General features: G+C 40.2%; 1 protein-coding gene across 16 annotated transcripts in view; it reads right to left on the reverse strand.

The window, feature by feature from the left end:
- GPHN (gephyrin) overlaps positions 1 to 17,324 on the reverse strand; it is a 321,466-nt gene that overhangs the window by 117,027 nt on the left and 187,115 nt on the right. For all 16 annotated transcript variants that reach the window (XM_056850804.1, XM_056850798.1, XM_056850801.1 and 13 more), the window contains one exon: positions 2,771 to 2,837. In XM_056850804.1, coding sequence (XP_056706782.1) covers positions 2,771 to 2,837 — 67 coding nt within the window. The remainder of the gene's footprint in view (positions 1 to 2,770; positions 2,838 to 17,324) is intronic.

Consider the following 17,324-nt stretch of genomic DNA (forward strand, 5'->3'; position numbering starts at 1 on the left):
TGCAATGAAGAGGCCCCCCAAGACCCTATAAATTGAGGCAGCTGCTGGAGCTTTGCATGCAGAGGTGCCTGCATGTATTGGCCCTGGGCAGGGTCTACTGCTCAGGCTGCCCCTTCTCCAGTAGTTTTTGGGACTCAGAAGCAGGAGGAGAAGTGACCTGAGCTGTCTTTTGGGGAGAGCTTGGGGGACAAGAGTGTTCCGGCTCTGGAGCTCACCTCAGGGACCAAGAGGATGCTGGAGGAGCTAGAGAGGAGACTGGGTGCCCCAACCCCTTCTCTTGTACTTCCAGAGCCCAGCAGACGTCTCCTCCAGAAATGCCAGCATCTCACGGGTAACTTCTCATGCAGTGTGAAGGATCTCATGCAGTGTGAAGGATACCCATCAGCTTTGTGAGAAGCAGGTCCTGACAGGTGTGCCAGACCACTGCCTGATCAGTGAAGTCAGCATTCTCTAGAACTCCACCTACGCCATGCTTGAGTACGCCATGCTTGAGTGTTTGCTGGAGCAGAAGAGAGCTCTGACTGCCTTGATCTCAGCAATTGAGGTTATGTGGAGGAGAGCAAGTTATGTGGAGGGATGAGTGGTTGACTATCTCTCAGACTGTGGAGGTCCTTAAGTCTGCATTAAGACCATGACCCTAAAGTAAAACTCGTCTGGCATATTCCACAGAAGATTTCTTGTCCTTCTCACTCATCATCACACCTTTAGCAATAGCATAATACATCTCAGAAAAACAGACAGTTTTATAGTTTCTAATCTTGTAACCTTCTTCCCCAAAACCCAAATAGCTTTGTTTAACCTAAACAAAATACATACAATCCTTATCTCTGACTGGGATAAATATAGACATAAATAAACCCCATGTAAGTATGTCAGTAGGAGCCCCATGGCACAGAGTGGTAAGCTGTAGCACTGCAGTCAAAAGCTCTGCTCACGACCTGAGTTCGATGTTGGTTTCAGGTAGCCGGCTCAAGGTTGACTCAGCCTTCCATCCTTCCGAGGTCGGTAAAATGAGTACCTAGCTTGCTGGGGGTGAAGTGTAGATGACTGGGGAAGGCGCTGGCAAACCACCCCGAAAACAAAGTCTGCCTAGGAAACGTCGGGATGTGACGTCACCCAATGGGTCAGGAATGACCCGGTGCTTGCATAGGGGACCTTTACCTTTAAGTATGTCAGTAATTATTTACAGCTATGAAGTTAAAGAGACTAGAAAATTGGGCAGATTTGAATTAAACAATGACTGGATAGAGCGGTGGACATGATAGAAGACAATCACACACTATCATTTTTAAAACTGTATATTAAGAGATGATGAGACATGGTTCCGTACCTCTAGCACTTGCAAAATCAAAACTGCATGCAAAGATCAGCAAACTCACATCATAATTTTACAAAACTGATATTTTTTCAACAATTATTATAGTATCCTCTGAACTCTCAAGGGTTACTTCATAAAACCTATTTCATTTTAATGGAAATGGAACATGTTCAAATGGGTAATCAACTCAGATTCCTGATTCTCAACATGAATACATGCTTAAAATCCCTTTCAAAATGTTGGATGTGGCATCTTAGGATAATTTTCTTAAGTTATTATAAAGATTAGGGGTTCCCAATGTGGTGCTAGTGGAAGCCATGGTGCTCACAGATACCTTTCTTGGCGCCCACCAAATGTTTTTAGAAAGTGGGCAGGGCCATATGGGGCTTTTGCCAAGCAAGGGTTCAGCTTGACTGTGCAGAATTTTTAAACACATTGCTTTGGCCGCAGCTGCCACCACAGCACAAGAATCTTCACGGCATCAGTGAAGGTAAGCTTTGACAGCCATTTTGTGGCTGGCTTTGCCTCCTGTGGCAGCCATTTTGTGGCTGTGCCCACCATACTATGTCAGAATTCCAAAGGTGCCGACTGGCTCAAAAAGTTAGGGACCCTAGTATAGATTACATTATATACCTGAAATATTTTTAAAGTGTGTAAGGATCAAAATTATCTTCATGTGCTAAGAAAATGTTATTGGAACATACTGTCATATACAATGTCACTGTGTACAGGTTTATTGGAAAAAATATGTCCAACAATACTATGGGTTACCCGTTCCCTTTAGATCCTTTATCAGTTCTAGTAGGGTATACAATGAGTCACAATGAAAGCAGCTAGATTAAAGTCCAGTAGCACTTTAAAGATCAACAAGATTTTTGGGGTATAAGTGATTCCACCTAAACATTAGGAAGAACTTCCTGACGGTGAGGGCTGTTCGATGGTGGAATGCGCTGCCTCGGACTGTGGTGGAGTCCCTGTCTTTGGAGGTCTTTAAGCATAGGCTGGATGGCCATCTGTCGGGAGTGCTTTGATTGTGGGATCCTGCATGGTGGGGGGAGGGTTGGAGTCACTGGGGATATGGGGGGAGGTAGTTGTTAATTTCCAGCATTGGGAAGGGGTTGGACTAGATGACCCTGGTGGTCCCTTACAACTCTATGATTCTATTCTATGATTCTAAGCTTTCGAGAGTCAAAGCTCATTGCTATTATTAGATGCACAGTATTACACATTATGAAAAGCTCTTAGACAAAACCACTGTGCTGGATCCAGCCACTTGGCTCAGCAAAGTCTGAAGCCTTCCTTCAGCCCCAGGACACTTCCTCCCACTTAAGTGGTTCTTCCATTAGAGGAATGCTTCAAACCTTGCTGAGCAAAATGGCTGGATCCATCCCAGTATCTCTACTCAGGATCACAGTGTACATTTTAAGATTTTTCTTCCATAACATTGCTTACCTGTGACCCTTTCTTGCTACCTGGAAGGTTAATTATGAGAGTTTTCCCTCTGATTCCACATACAGGCCTGAAAAGAGAGAAATACTGCTGAAACCAGCACATGGGAAATATTAACATTAAACAGGGAGTGTTAATCAGACATTTTTTTGATTAACAGCTAAAACAATGCAAGTTTTAGAATATGTTCAACACAAACGTGCAATTAAATGTAATTATCTTTATCTACACATTCTGAAGTATTTCTGTGATTGTGAAAGTCTTCCAAATGTGGGGACAAAAGCAGAGCTCCTGGTTCTTAATGAAACAATAATGTAAAATTAAACAATTTTAGTAGTACCATTTTTGAAACAAGAATCACAAAATGCTTGAATTAGAGATAAATATACGTCAGAGTTAAGGGAAGAAATACCCCTTACCTATAAAGATATGGAAAGGGACACTGTATCCCACTCTTCAAGTGAAATTCTGCCCTGTCTTTTATTGATTAATCAGATACAGTAGAACCTTGCTAAACACTGTGAATTATCCTGCCTAATGAAGAAGAGAAGCAAGAACACATTATTTCTAATAATGTACTGCTATGTCTACTATTGAGAAAAATTTCATTTTTTTATAATTTTTATTTATTTTTTAATTCAAATACAGGATACAAAAAGGAAAAAAGGGAGGGGATAAGGGAAATCCGTCTGATGTAAACAAGCACAGTTTTGGTCTCATAAATTCAAAAGCATTTTACATTTTCAAACTATTAATTATCAAGCATTTTCATTGATCTAGTATGTTTACATTTATCTGATTGTATATTCTAGTTTCTTATAGTATATTTATCTATTAATCCGCTAACATATATAAGTATAAAATGGTTGCCATTTCTCGTTAAACTGTTCTATTGACTCATTATATATAGGATTTGTCATAAAAGTCATTCTGGCCATGTCTGCATAGTCGAGCATTTTGTCTTTCCATTCTTCTATGTCAGGTATAGACATTTGCTTCCAGGTTCTTGCCAGTACTACTCTTGCAGCTGTTGTGGCATATTTGAACACATCTCTGAATCTCATGGGTAAATCAGATGGTGTTATACTTAATAGAAAGTATTTGGGGTCCAGTCTTATTTTTATTTTACTTATGTTCTGTAGTTCACGTTGAATCTTCTTCCAGTACATTTGTAGTCTCGGACAGGTCCACCAAACATGAAAGTAAGAACCATCTGTCTCTTGGAATTTCCAGCAAGCCCCCTTTTTTCCCTTCGAGGTGGCCATCTAAGAAATCATGTTGGGCGTCATATACCACCCGTAGAACGTCTTGTACCAGTTTTCATTCACTTCTTGACTTGCGCTGTATTTTAGTTCAAGAGTACAAAGTTTTTCCCATGTTTCCATTGTGACCATCTCACCAAAATTTTGCATCCATTTAATCATGTTTATCTTAACTTGTTCTTCTGTATCATACTTCAGGAGTAGTTTGTAGATTTTTCCTAACAAATGGTCGTCACTCTTGGTTACAATTGACTCAAATTCTGTTAATTCTCGGAACGACCCAGATTGTAGACAGTATCTTTTTAGATTGGATCTCAGTTGGAGATATGTCAGCCAGCTTATCTTTTCGAATTTGTCTTGGAGCATTAATACACTTTTGATCTCTCCTGTAAAATACCATGTCACGGTATACTAATGGCGATTCATTTTTCAATTTAATGTCTTCATGGTAGGCTTCAGCCGGAGACATTATGGATGGCGGAGAGGGACTGATTCTCTTTTTATATCTTTTCCAGACTTTTAGGATCGCTGGCTTGATATCACAATCTTTGGAGATTTTACCTGATTGCAATGTTGCCGTAGGGTTTCATAAGGCTTTATGGAAGCCTTGCAAGAGGTCCACTCTTTCCAATGTAATATTTCTGTTCTTGGGATGTTTGATCCAGTCTGTAACCCAAGTCAAACAGGCTGCATGGTAATATAATTTAAAGTTTGGTAGCGCTAGCCCACCTCTTTTTTTCTCATCCTGTAGTACTTTAAATCTAATTCTTGGCTTCCTGCCATTCCACACAAAGCAATTTATTTGCTTTTGCCAGTTGTCTATCATCTTGTCAGGGATACTTCTTATTGGTAGAAACTGGAATAAAAAGTTTAATCTTGGAAGTACATTCATCTTTATGGTAGACATTCTTCCTAGCCAGGAAATATTCATCTTTGACCATCGGTTCAGATCTTTTTCTATTTCTCCCCAGATTTTTGCATAGTTCGCTTTAAAAAGTGTCTTGTTTTGTGACGATATATTGATGCCTAAGTACTTGAGTGAATCTTTCGATATTTGTCATCCTGTAGTTTCTTTGATATACATATCGTCAATTTTTGTAGTATTAAATGTCAATATCTTCGTCTTTGCTTTGTTTAGTTTGTAACTCGAGTACTTTGCGAATTCCATTATATGATGTTGCACATATGGAAGAGTGCCCTTTGGGTTTTGACAGATTAATACATCATCATCTACATACCTTTTAATTTTATGTTCTTCTTTTCCAAATTTGAGTCCCTTGATGTTAAAATCATTTCTTATATAATTCGCTAAAACCTCCATTGATAAGTCGAATAGATGCGGCGAAAGTGGACAGCCTTTTGCAATATTAAATTCTGCCTGGTGCCTTTTGCAATATTGAATTCTGCTGATAGACAACCGTCAACTAAAAGTCGTGCCTTTTGGGCTGAATATATTGTGTTAAATACTTTGAGGAAAGTGTCTTCACAACCCATTTGTTCCAATGTCTTTGAGATAAAGTGCCAGGAAATGTTGTCAAACGCTTTTTCTGCATAGAGGAAGATCATAGCTGTCTTCAGTGATTTTGACTTAATGTGTTTAATTGCGCTGAGAACCAGTCTTACATTGTCTCTCATAAGTCTCTTGGGGATGAACCCAGTTTGGTCCGGATGCACCAACTTAGTGATGCACCTTTGAAGTCTTTTGGTTAATATGGAGACAAATAATTTGTAATCAACGTTCAGCAAAGAGACTGGTCTATACGCCTGGGGAAGGTATGGATCAGTGCCTTCCTTCGGTAATAGAGATATGTGTGCATCCTGCCAGGATGTTGGAATCTTTCCATTTTCTATTATGTCATTGAATAATGATAGAAAAACAGGTGTGAGTTGCTGCTCATAGAACTTATAAAACTTCAGAGTAATCCCATCCGGGCCTGGTGCTTTATCAGGTTTCAAGTTATTTCTGCCATCTACAATTTCTTGTGTTGTCATCTTCTGGTTGAGGCTTTTTTGTTCCCCTTCTGATAGTTTAGGAAGTTTAGCCTGTGATAGATACTTTTGTAGCCCTTGCTCTTGTAAGTCATCTTTTGCGTAGAGTTGTGTATAGTAGTCAGCAAAAAAAAAATTCAATTTCCTCTGGTTTGTTGTAGGTTATTCTGTTGCTTTTTGCTCCTAGAATCATTCTCTTCATTTCTTGTTGCCGAAGTTGATTAGCTAAAAATCGGCTGGGTTTGTTGGCTTTCTCGAAGAATCTTTGCTTGGTGTATTTGATCTTCTCGTGAACTTCTTCTGTCTCCATGGCGTCTATCTTGTGTTTAGTCAGCTTAATTTTACGTAGAATAATTTTACGTGGAATAATTTTATTTGGTATAGTCTGGAAATCTTTTTCTAATTTTCTTAGTTGTTTCAGGAGGTCCTTGTAATTCCTTTTTTTATCTCTTCTGATTTTAGCATTAAAAGCTATCATTCTGCCATGGATGTATGCCTTGCTGGCGTCCCAGATGGTAAAGTTTGATACATCTGGAGTTTTGTTAAAAATAAAGAATTCTGTAATGTCACGTTTACATTGTTCAAATGTCTGCTTCTTACGTAATATTTGATCGTTTAATCTCCAGCTTCTTAAGAATATAAGAACACAAGAAAGGCCCTGCTGGATCAGACCAAGGCCCATCAAGTCCAGCAGTCTGTTCACACAGTGGCCAACCAGGTGCCTCTAGGAAGCCCAGAAACAAGATGGCTGCAGCAGCACCATCCTGCCTGTGTTCCACCGCATCCAATATAATAGGCATGCTTCTCTGATACTAGAGAGAATAGGTATGCAGCATGACTAGTATCCATTCTAACTAACAGCCATGAAAACCCCTCTCCTCCATGAATATGTCCACTCCCCTCTTAAAGCCCTCCAAGCTGGCAGCCATCACCACATCCTGGGGCAGGGAGTTCCACAATTTAACTATGCGTTGTGTGAAAAAATATTTCCTTTTATCTGTTTTGAATCTCTCACCCTTCAGCTTTAGCAGATGACCCCGTGTTCTAGTATTATGGGAGAGGGAGAAAAACTTCTCCCTGTCCACTCTCTCCAAACCATGCATAATTTTATAGACCTCTATCATGTCTCCCCTCAGCCGCCTTCTTTCCAAGCTAAACAGCCCTAATCATCTTAACCGCTCCCCATAGGACAGTTGCTCTAGATCTTAAACAGTTGCTCTAGTTCCTCATATCCAGACCAATTCAAGTGGATTGTGGTCGGATAATGTTCTAGGAGCGATGTTCACAGAATCTACTTTTATCAACTTTGACCCGGAGATCCAGCACATGTCAATTCTGGAATGCGATCCATGCTGGTCTGAATAAAATGTGTAATCTCTTGTTTTAGGATTTTTTGTTTTCCAGGCATCAGTCAGGTCAAGTCCCTTCATGAATTTAAAAACATATCTTGGTAGCTTTCCCGACACACTGTTGTGCGATTTATCTATAGCTGGATTAATAACTGCATTGAAGTGTCCTAGCAATACAATTTCTCCCTGATGGTAAGCTATCAAATTTTTGAATGAGGTTTCAAAGAAGTTTTCTTTTGCTGCATTGGGGGCATAAATGTTTGCCAAGGTGAAACAGGTGAATGTTTGCCAAGGTGAATCTATGCCATGTATTATTAAAATTTGGTATCGACCATCTGGATCAGTGTGGTGGTTTTTAACAGTATCCTTTCATTTTTTTAATAATTTTTTAAATTATTTTTCTATACTGATTAGACAAAGTATTCAACAATCAATATAAGTAAACATCAGAATATAAATTCTAATTAATAATTGTTGAAAATACATACATATATAGATAAAAAATAAAATATAGAGACTTCCCCTACACCTCCCTCAATCTTATCATTTATTTGTAATCTCCTTTGTGTAAGATTCTAATCCTAATATTGTTACAGACATTTATAACATTTACTATTTCATTTACCTATATTAAAATAAAAAAGAGAAAAGAAAAAGAATAAAAAAAGAAAAACAGATATAAAAAATAGTAAAAAATGGATTAGATAAGTATAATTTTTAACTTCCTTTAAGAATGAATATTCTAATTCCTCCATTTCTCCCACATATCTAATAAGTGTCATGTTAATGCCATTAATTATTCTATTTTTGTCAAAGCCAAGCAATTTAATCAGTCCTTTTTAAGTAAATCCTGAAAAAAACACCCTAAGCCCTTTGACCCAGTCTCTTTATCTTAAATTTCCAGCATCTTTCTCTTTTTCCTAGTAGCTTTAAACGATGAAGGGCATCCATGGAAGTTGTTAGTGCAATTCCCTCTGTGAAAATTGATGGGGGATAGTGAATCTGCAACATGTTTTCCTCCATCCCTAAGGTGAGAAGAAAAATTCCAGTATTTCCAGCTTTTTGCCCTTTTAAATTCTCCCAGTTGACTTTGAAATGTTCGTCAGGTAAGTCATACAGCCAAAAATTAAAATCTCTTACATTCATATCCATGGTTGTCAATTGGGTTGGTTCGATTTCTTCTTGCAGATGTATATCCTCCGGTAGTCCTTTGTAGCTCTCCATCTCCTTTGCAGAATTTAATTCTTCTTTTGATGGTTTGTCATTTGGGGAGCTTCCTTCTCTCATCTCAGATCTCACTGTTATAATTCGGTCTTTTATGTCCTTAAGATCTCCCAAAATTACATCCAATTTCCGATTAGCAAGTTCGTAGATATTGTTTGTCAGAGAGACTAGTCGATCCATGAATTTAGTCTCCCTTTCCATGGTTGCTACTTCTGGTAGTCTGTTGAAGTTTAATTTGTAAAATCCGGACAGGTATACGTTGTAAGTTTAAAATGGTGTTACGGGGGGCAGGATAAGAGGTCACTCGTCTGCTGTTCCTTCCTTTTGCCTAGGAACTTGGGAAGTATTTGCCAGTTACACAGTGGTGCCACACATCCGGTCTCAAATCCCGTAGTATTCTCGTGGTAGCAGACGATAGCTGATACTTCCGGCTAAGATGTGGCTTAGGAATTTGTTTACTCAGAAAAGCCTCCTCCCGGAAGTGGGGGGGAATCTGCTCATCCCTCCCCTTTACACTTCTAGATTTCTGATTGGTGGCTATACCGTCATTCAAATAGTCCCGATTGTTATGTCTATCCAACGATCAATTTGATTAAGATCCTGCCGGCTTATCCAATATTTTTAAATGTCAAAGAGTCATCCAAACCTCAGATGGGGAGATACGGATTCTACAGATATTTTTTCCACTCCTTTGGAACTTCCAATTCCAGGTAAAATGAAAGAGTTCTTGTTACTTACTCAGATTTTAGAAGAGTAGGCATTCTTGCTTATGCATAGTTGCTTAGATGGTAATAGGCAGGGGAGAGCTGAGCCTAATTCCAAAGAGACATTCACGGCAATTGTTTCCCCTCAGGTCAGACGGGACCTCATCCAGGATTCCAAGAGTTGCGTAATGGCTCTCTCGGCAAAACTGGGGGTCAAACCGCACTTCATGGGCAGCAGGAGAGATCCTGTTTCCCAATCCACTATTTAGGATCGGGTAGGGGTGCAGGATTACACCCCAGATTCGAACAAATCTTGGTTCCCTTGGGAGCCCCCAAGAGATGTGGTGCTCAGCTCAGCGTTCCTAGCGGAAGTCAACAGTTAGTATCCTTTCATTGATGTAGGTAACCAACCCTCTCTTTTTTTCTTCGGCTGATGCAAAGTAGGGAGTCCCAAGATGTTTAGTTTGAAGGATCCATTCATGATCTTTTTTGACATGGGTTTCTTGTAGGCAGATATCTTTTCCTTGCTTTTTTAAACTATGAAAGACTCTTTTTCTTTTGTTGGGTGAGTTAAAACAGTTTATGTTCAAAGATATAATTTTTAGATGTTCCATACTGGGTCGAGAAGCAGATCTACAGTGCCGAAGCTTGTCCTAGTTTGTCTTCTTCAGTTGTTTTTTTTTTCCCCCGGGGATCTTGTTTTTCAGGCGAGCGTTTTTTGTCCTTCTGTCTTGGGGGTAAGCTGCTTGGACCTTCTCCTGGATCGTCTTTTTGATCCTTGGGGGAAAATTCTGTAGACGTTTTCAGTTCCTCGAGTAATTCTTCTGCTTGTTGTTGATTATGAACTGTTCTTTTTCCTCGTGGCAGTGAAATTTCCAGTGAGTACAGAATGAGCCACCTGAACCTGATTTGTCTATCAGTTCTTGTTTTAAATTGTATTATTTTCTTTTGGCCAAGACACTACCAGGGAGATCTGATAGTATTTGTATGGGGTTTCCTTCCCAAACTAATGGGTCATCTCTTTGTGTTCTCAACAGCAGATCCCTGGTTCTTTTGTGGACAAATCTCACCAGTATGTTCCTTGGTTTGTGGTATTTATTGGTGTAGGCCGAGTTTATTCTGTAGCAGTACTCCAATTCGGTATCGTCTTTGCCAAATTCGTAGTGTTCATGAAGAAATGCTGTGATGTCTGATTCCAGACCAGTTTTTCCAAATTGTTCAGGAAATCTTCGGAATTTAATGTTCTTGTCTCTGAGTTTAACTTCATGGGCATCTGATTTGACAGACAAGTCTTAGATTGTTTTAGAGTATTCCTGTAGTTCCGAGGTGTGTTGACTCACTGTTGTGTCTGTTGTTTCTTGTTTCTGCTTGATTTTAATTATTTCTTGGGAGTTAAATTCCAGTTTTTCCTCAACCTTGGCAATGCTTTGAAGGACCTTTTTTCAGATTGTTGTATTGAGTCTTGAATTGTTTTCTGTAAGGAAGTTTTCAAATCAATTATCATCTCTTGAGTGCGTAGAAAGAAATCTTGATTTTCCTTTGCCATGGCCGGACTTTCTGGAGATGGCACTTCTGTTTTGGGTTTAAAGTTCCCAACATCTATCTCTTGTTCTTCTTCAAAATTGTCAAAGTTTTCTAGGGTTGGTTTTTTGCGTTGCTTTCCTTTTATTCTCTGAGATTGTCGATGTGCAAAGCTGTTGTATCTTTTCCTCATGCTAGTTTGGACACTGAGGAATGATGGTTAAGTTATCAAATGTTTTAAGATTATCCTTCACACCCCAACCCTCAACACACTATAAGGTAGTCAGCACTGGTGAGTGAATAATAAATACAAATAGTAATATCAATCAAACAGTCCAATTAATTATCTAAAAATACAATCTAAAAATTCATTCAGTTGATATTTTCAAGTTATCAATTTCTATGATGCGCCTCAATAGCAGAAATTAATTGCAGTCATCAATTGCTAATTCATTAATATTATTAACTTTAAAATCCAAATAATAACTGTTATCAACAATTTATTGAACTTTTAAAAGTGTCTTTGTGATAAGTCAAAGTTATATATTATTGCTAAATTTCTTCAATTACAAGTTCGTTAATTAATACTGTTCAATATTTAATTTATATATATATATATATATATATATATATATAAACACGTTTCACTTCAGTTAATTTCTCGTTGCTGCAGTGTTGATTCGACGCTTCAGTCTCAGTGTGATGATGTGAGGGGGGAGAAGAAGAAAGAAAAATGAGGGAAAAATCCAAAAGGCCTCTAGATGGCAGCAGAGCGTCCTTTTCAGTCTCTTTCCTCTGACAGAAAGTGAAAGTGTCTTGTTGGTAGTCAAATGCTTTCAGTGTCTCGGCTCCATCTTTTAAAGATTTTCTTAAGCCCAAACACAAATAGTGCTCTTTTTATTTGTGTTTTTAGAGCAGCCAAACCAAAGGAAGGATAGGGAAAAAAAGCCCGGGTTAGTTAAAAAGAAGAAGAAAAAAACCACTGACAGTAAAAAAGGGGCGCGGAGCTAAAATCCAATGTTGGAGTCGGGTGCCGTCAGTGGGGGGGGGGAGTAGATGAGACGCGGAAGACTTGGAAGTGGGCCCTGAGGAGATTTTTAAAGCCAGGCGCCTTCTTGCCTGGTGTCTCGCGCTGCCGCCTCCGTCTCCAGCTGGCCGCCGCTGTCTCCAGCCAACCGTCTGCTCCTATAGTTCACTCTGAGCCTGCCGGTCCATCTGCTCCCGGACGGGCCACCAGACCAGGGCGAACTCACAGAGATCTAACAGTTGGCAATCGTTTACAGCTCCGCCGTTTACAATCGGGCACCCACTGCTCCGGCCGCCAGAAACCTCAAGACCGCGCCATTGTGAGGCAATCCTACCCGCGCTTCTATCGATCACTCTCCCTCCACGCTCTTCGCTCACACGCTGCCCCTTATTTTAGACGGAATGATAGTTAATATGCTTGTTTGGTTAGTTCTTCTGTTATTTTAACTTTAAAATTGCTTTGACCGGGAGTTTAGAAAAGTTTTCAGCAGGTGGAAGTGGGGGGGGGGGGGGAGAAGGAAAGTTTAGACGGAGGGCTGCCATATTCTCAGTTGACTCACCCCCAGCTGCTTCCTTCATCACCTAACGCCACCATGGCGTTTTTGCTGGCAGTCGGACCCCCATATAGATGCGGGGGGGGGCTTTATGGAGCAAATTCTCCTCTTTAGCCCGCTCCCCCCAAGCCTGGGGGGGGCTTCCACAGAAGCAGTTGGGATCCCGCGACAGAAGCTGCGTCAGGCAGGCTGGATCCTCCACCGGAAGTCTCTGAGAAAACTTTCTTGAGGGGAACAGTAACATTATTCATTGTGAATGCCAGGTGGACATCTGCTTTCTCTCTCAGGTTAATATACTTGGAATAGGGCTGTCAGTTGATTAATAAAACTGATAAATAGTGCAAGAAAATCTGGGGCCAGGAAGAATCACAAGGGGGGGAATATTTGGAAATTCTCTCCCCTTTCAAATTTCTTCCTCTAGGAAATAATAAACTCTTATGTGGTGGAACAGTTTAATTTTCTTTCAACATTCTATGCTACCTGAATCATATTCATCCTGATAAGGCCTTTTTTGCTCTTTCTTCTTTCATGTTACTCTGTCGTACTTTTCTGCATACTTGGGGAGTTCCCAAATTTGTAGAAACCTGGCCTAGTTTTGGAGCTTCTGTGAGCATTTATTTGTTTGAAATATTTATTTACCCACCTCTCTCCCAGGCATCCCAAGACCCAAGGTGGGTAACAACAATGTAAAAACAGTGTGATGGACCAAACCATCCTCCAAGTAAATTTTCTCCAGCACTATGGAGCCTTCCTCCAACTGGAATGGCTCATCTTCCAATGGAAAAGCCAGATAATTTGGAGGAAGTATCCTTAGATTGGAGGAAGGCTTCAAACCTGAGCCAAAAGGAAATGTGAGCTATAAATAAATAAATAAATAAACTTTGCTCAGTGGAGTGGTAAGATAGGGGTCGGATCCACCCCAATATAAACCATGAAATAACGTTAACACATTAAAAAAAAAACTTATAACCCAACTAACAGGGTATTCCCCCTTTGTCCAGGCTCCTCCAAAACACTCTGGAACAGCTCTGTTTTACAGACTCTTCAGAAAGCCAGGGCAAGGACAGAAGACCCCCTTAACTCCTCTGGTAGGGTGTTCCAGAAGCATGGAGCAGCCGTTAAAAAAGCCCAAGCCCTAGACCATGCGAGAATGTGCCATAGACAATACTGGGGCGGCTGATCATAGACCTTGCTGGGGAAATCAGAGCTGCCGTATGGGAAAATACATGGAGAGGTGGTCCTTCAAGCATGTGGGCCCCAGATCATGAAGGGTCTTAAAATTGACCAACACTTGAACTAGACCGAAAGTTAATTGGTAGTCAATGAAGGGACTTCTGAATAGGAGTAACATGGTCCTTTTGGCTACCCCGAGATAACAGATGGCCTTCTGTGTTTTGCACCAGCTGCAGTTTCTGGATCATACAGCATGTTTCAGTAATCTAGCCTTGAGGTTACTGAAGCATGGATGATCGTGGCCAGATCAGACATCTGCAAAAGGGGTCCAGATTCCTAGCGATGTAGCTGGGGGGAAAAAGCATTTCCCACTGTCATGATTGTTTGTTTGTCCAACAGGAGACCAGGATCCAGCAAGATTCCCAAGCTCTTAACAGAGTCTTTCAGCAAAAGCTGTGCACATTTTATGGTAAGAAGAACAATCCTGTTTAAAATAGTGGTTCTTCCAACCAGCATTACCTCCATTTTAACAGGGACCAGTCACTAAACTATTAATCATAGTTTATTATCACACTGATTATGTGATTGAATTTGAATGTGCACAAAACCAATAGTTCTAAAGGACAAGGGCATGCTTTCTATACCTAGCCGTAAGTCCCAGCCTTTGTAACCTACACGGAAGTGCCTGGTATATTACCTTGTCTCTGTAGTGTTAAGAACTAATCATCCTTTTTCCCTTGCCAAGCTAATTTACCCAACAAATGAAGAACATCAGTGGTGCCATCTCATAAAAAGCTCTCAGCCTCTGTGGCTGTATCTGACTTCTCTTACTGCCATGCCCCCCTTCAACCCTCACATGGCAGGTGACAATTTAGAAGGTAGGGATAGGAAGAAAGAGAGATGGCACCCAAGTAATTAGGAACATCTTTTAAAATAATTAGGAACATCTTTTACAATTTAAATTTAAAATGTGTAACTGCTTAAGCACTGCAGCTTAAATTTAAAATGTTTAACTGCTTAAGCACTGCAAATGTGACAGTATACTGCTGTAGTGGCATTGTGGAAGAACCCCCCACCCACCCACCAGGATAATTAGGGAATGGCTTCCAGTATGTTGGCATCTAGAGGCTTCAGGATTAGTTCCTCTTAGTCATTCAGCTGTCCTAATAAGGGTTAAGAGTTCCAGGTGCAAGCATTAATCCCAAGCCAGTGTGACTCAGCATGGCTGCTAAGTGGCTGCACCTAACAGGCTGAAAAGTATAAAAGAGGAAGAAGCAGCAGTGGTAAGGGGGCTTCACTGGAGCTGCTGGGAACAGATGTTGCTATAGGAAGCCCCCAGTGACCAAATGGCTTGAGACCAGGGTACATGAGGAACTGCCTCTTCCCATATTGTCTAGCTTGTCAGTTAGGAACTACTTCACAAGCTCTGCTCTAAATGTCACTGCCTTCAGTGGTGAGGTGGGTGGCAATCAGAGACATGGCTCTTTCAGTAGTGGTGCCTTGCCTGTGATATGCAGTTTCCCTTGAGGCTTGCCTGGTGCCTACTCTACTATCCTTTAGGCACCATGCCAAGACATTGATTTGTTTTAAAATAGCAATTTTACAATGCTTTTAGCTTGAAAACTGTTAACATTCATTTTAAGTAGCCCAGTGTTTTAGGCTATGGCTGGGCTTTAAATGCTGGATTTTAATTCTTAACTCTTAAATGTTTTATGTTACTATGCTCTATTCTGTAAGCCACCTTGAGCAGGTTCCATGGATAGGTGACAAAAAAATCTTCTAAATAAATAAGTTAACCTTAGTTGATTGGTCATGAGAAAGCTGGGCACTAACCACGGTTAGTTAAATTCTGTTAAACCATATCTGCAGCCAGCGTGTGAAGTTGATTGAGCTGGAAGGTGTAAGCCTCTTTCCCATCACATGTGCACTACCTGCAGGGTTTAGAAACTGTATTGACCTCCATAATTGTCTTGCTGCCACTGATCACTGTTAACCATGGTGAAGCTTTTCCTCAGAGGGGAACTGCTCTGCAGACTGAGATAGCAAACACATTAAAAAAAGAAAGAAAGAAAACAAACAAGTTCAGGGTTTGTTGAGGCAAGCTATCATTTCTGTACCAAATCCTGGTTTTACAAAGTGCTCATAGTTAAAATAAACCACTGTTTTGCATTATGTCTGAACAGAACCATAGTGTTTTAGTGCTGCTCTTTGTGCATATGCAATAACCACGTCTGGAGAACAGCCTAGGAGTACTGAGTTAGTGAGGTTCAGGTCAAAACAACATAAAACTTGACAAATGAGAGGACAAATGGCAATTCATTCTTTAATTCAAGGTTCCTGGAAGCATCAGGGCTGCTTTGGATATTACAACTTAAATGAGCAGAGGAAGAAAAACAGATATAATGTCTGAATGGCCAGAAAGGTAACTGGCATACCAAATTTTATTAGCCAGACACATGTGTTCACTGTTTTCCCTGTATGTTTAAGGACTAGTTTACACTTAACATATGAAGTAGGCTTTATAATCCAAAAGAATAAATATGATCCCATCTAAACTAAATGGATCAATCACCTCAAGAACAGCTGCTATTCCAACTAATAATATCACCATCTTGTCTGGATTCAACTTCAGCTTGTTCATTCTCATATATTTGATCACAACATCCAAGCACTAATCCAGGACATAGACAACTGCACTTGGAATCATAGAAAAAGAAATATATAGCAGAATGCTGTCAATTTTACAGATCACGACCAATTCTAAAATTCCAGATGATCTTATTCACAGATGTCCTAAAAATACTGAAAAGCATAGAGGAGAGTACTGAGCCTTCAGGTACACCACAAGACAATTTCCATGATGCTGACTTGGCTTATTGGAAATAAACCCTCTGCCATCAATCTGATAGCAAAGACTGAAACCAAGGAAAAGATTGCCAAAAATGCCAAAACCATGCTATGAATGATTCAACAGAATGGTCAACCTTACTGAATGCAGCAGTCAGGTCTAACAAAGGTCTTTTATCCATGGTTGTTTCACTCGCGTCACCCCTTCGACAACTTGGGTCTTTGGATTATGCACGCCGTTTCCGACCATGAGAGGTTGCCTCGCTCTCCCCCTGCATTTCCCTGCATTTTGCTTGCCTTTTCAGGGACCTGTTTTATCTCAAATTTGAAACTCCAAACATAGACTCTAAGTCATCAGAGGGGTGATGGTGAGTGAAACAGCCATGCATAAAACACCAAAATCATCAGAGAAGAATTACCTATATCCATTTGTAGTCGTTTCTTAACAATTATCCATCAATACAACTAAATCTGACACTGTCCCATACTTAGGCCAGAAATCAGACAGAAAAGTATCAAGGAAGAGCTTTCCTCCAGAAATAGCTCTCTCACCACCTTCTTAATCACCTTACCAAAAAATAATGCCGATATTTTTTAATTTGTCAGGTTACTCTTAAACTGAAATGCTGCTCCTTGAAACAGCATTTTGAGGGGCATTACTGGGCTGTAGCAGAAGGGGAAGGTGAGGAAGTTACACTTTGTGGGTGGAAATTCTTCTGTCCATGGAAACACTATGGATATAAATAATTGGTTCTGGCATCTTGGGTCATTTTGTGAGGTGAATTTTTTTTGTTGCTCCAGTAAGGGACTGGTGTGTTTGAGAAAGAACATGTTATAGTTACCACTGTCATGTTAAATAATTAGGGAAAATTCATAGCTAAGAAATATAAAAAGTGATACTGCTCTAG

Source organism: Euleptes europaea, chromosome 6, assembly GCF_029931775.1.
Source record: "Euleptes europaea isolate rEulEur1 chromosome 6, rEulEur1.hap1, whole genome shotgun sequence".
NCBI lineage: Eukaryota > Metazoa > Chordata > Lepidosauria > Squamata > Sphaerodactylidae > Euleptes > Euleptes europaea.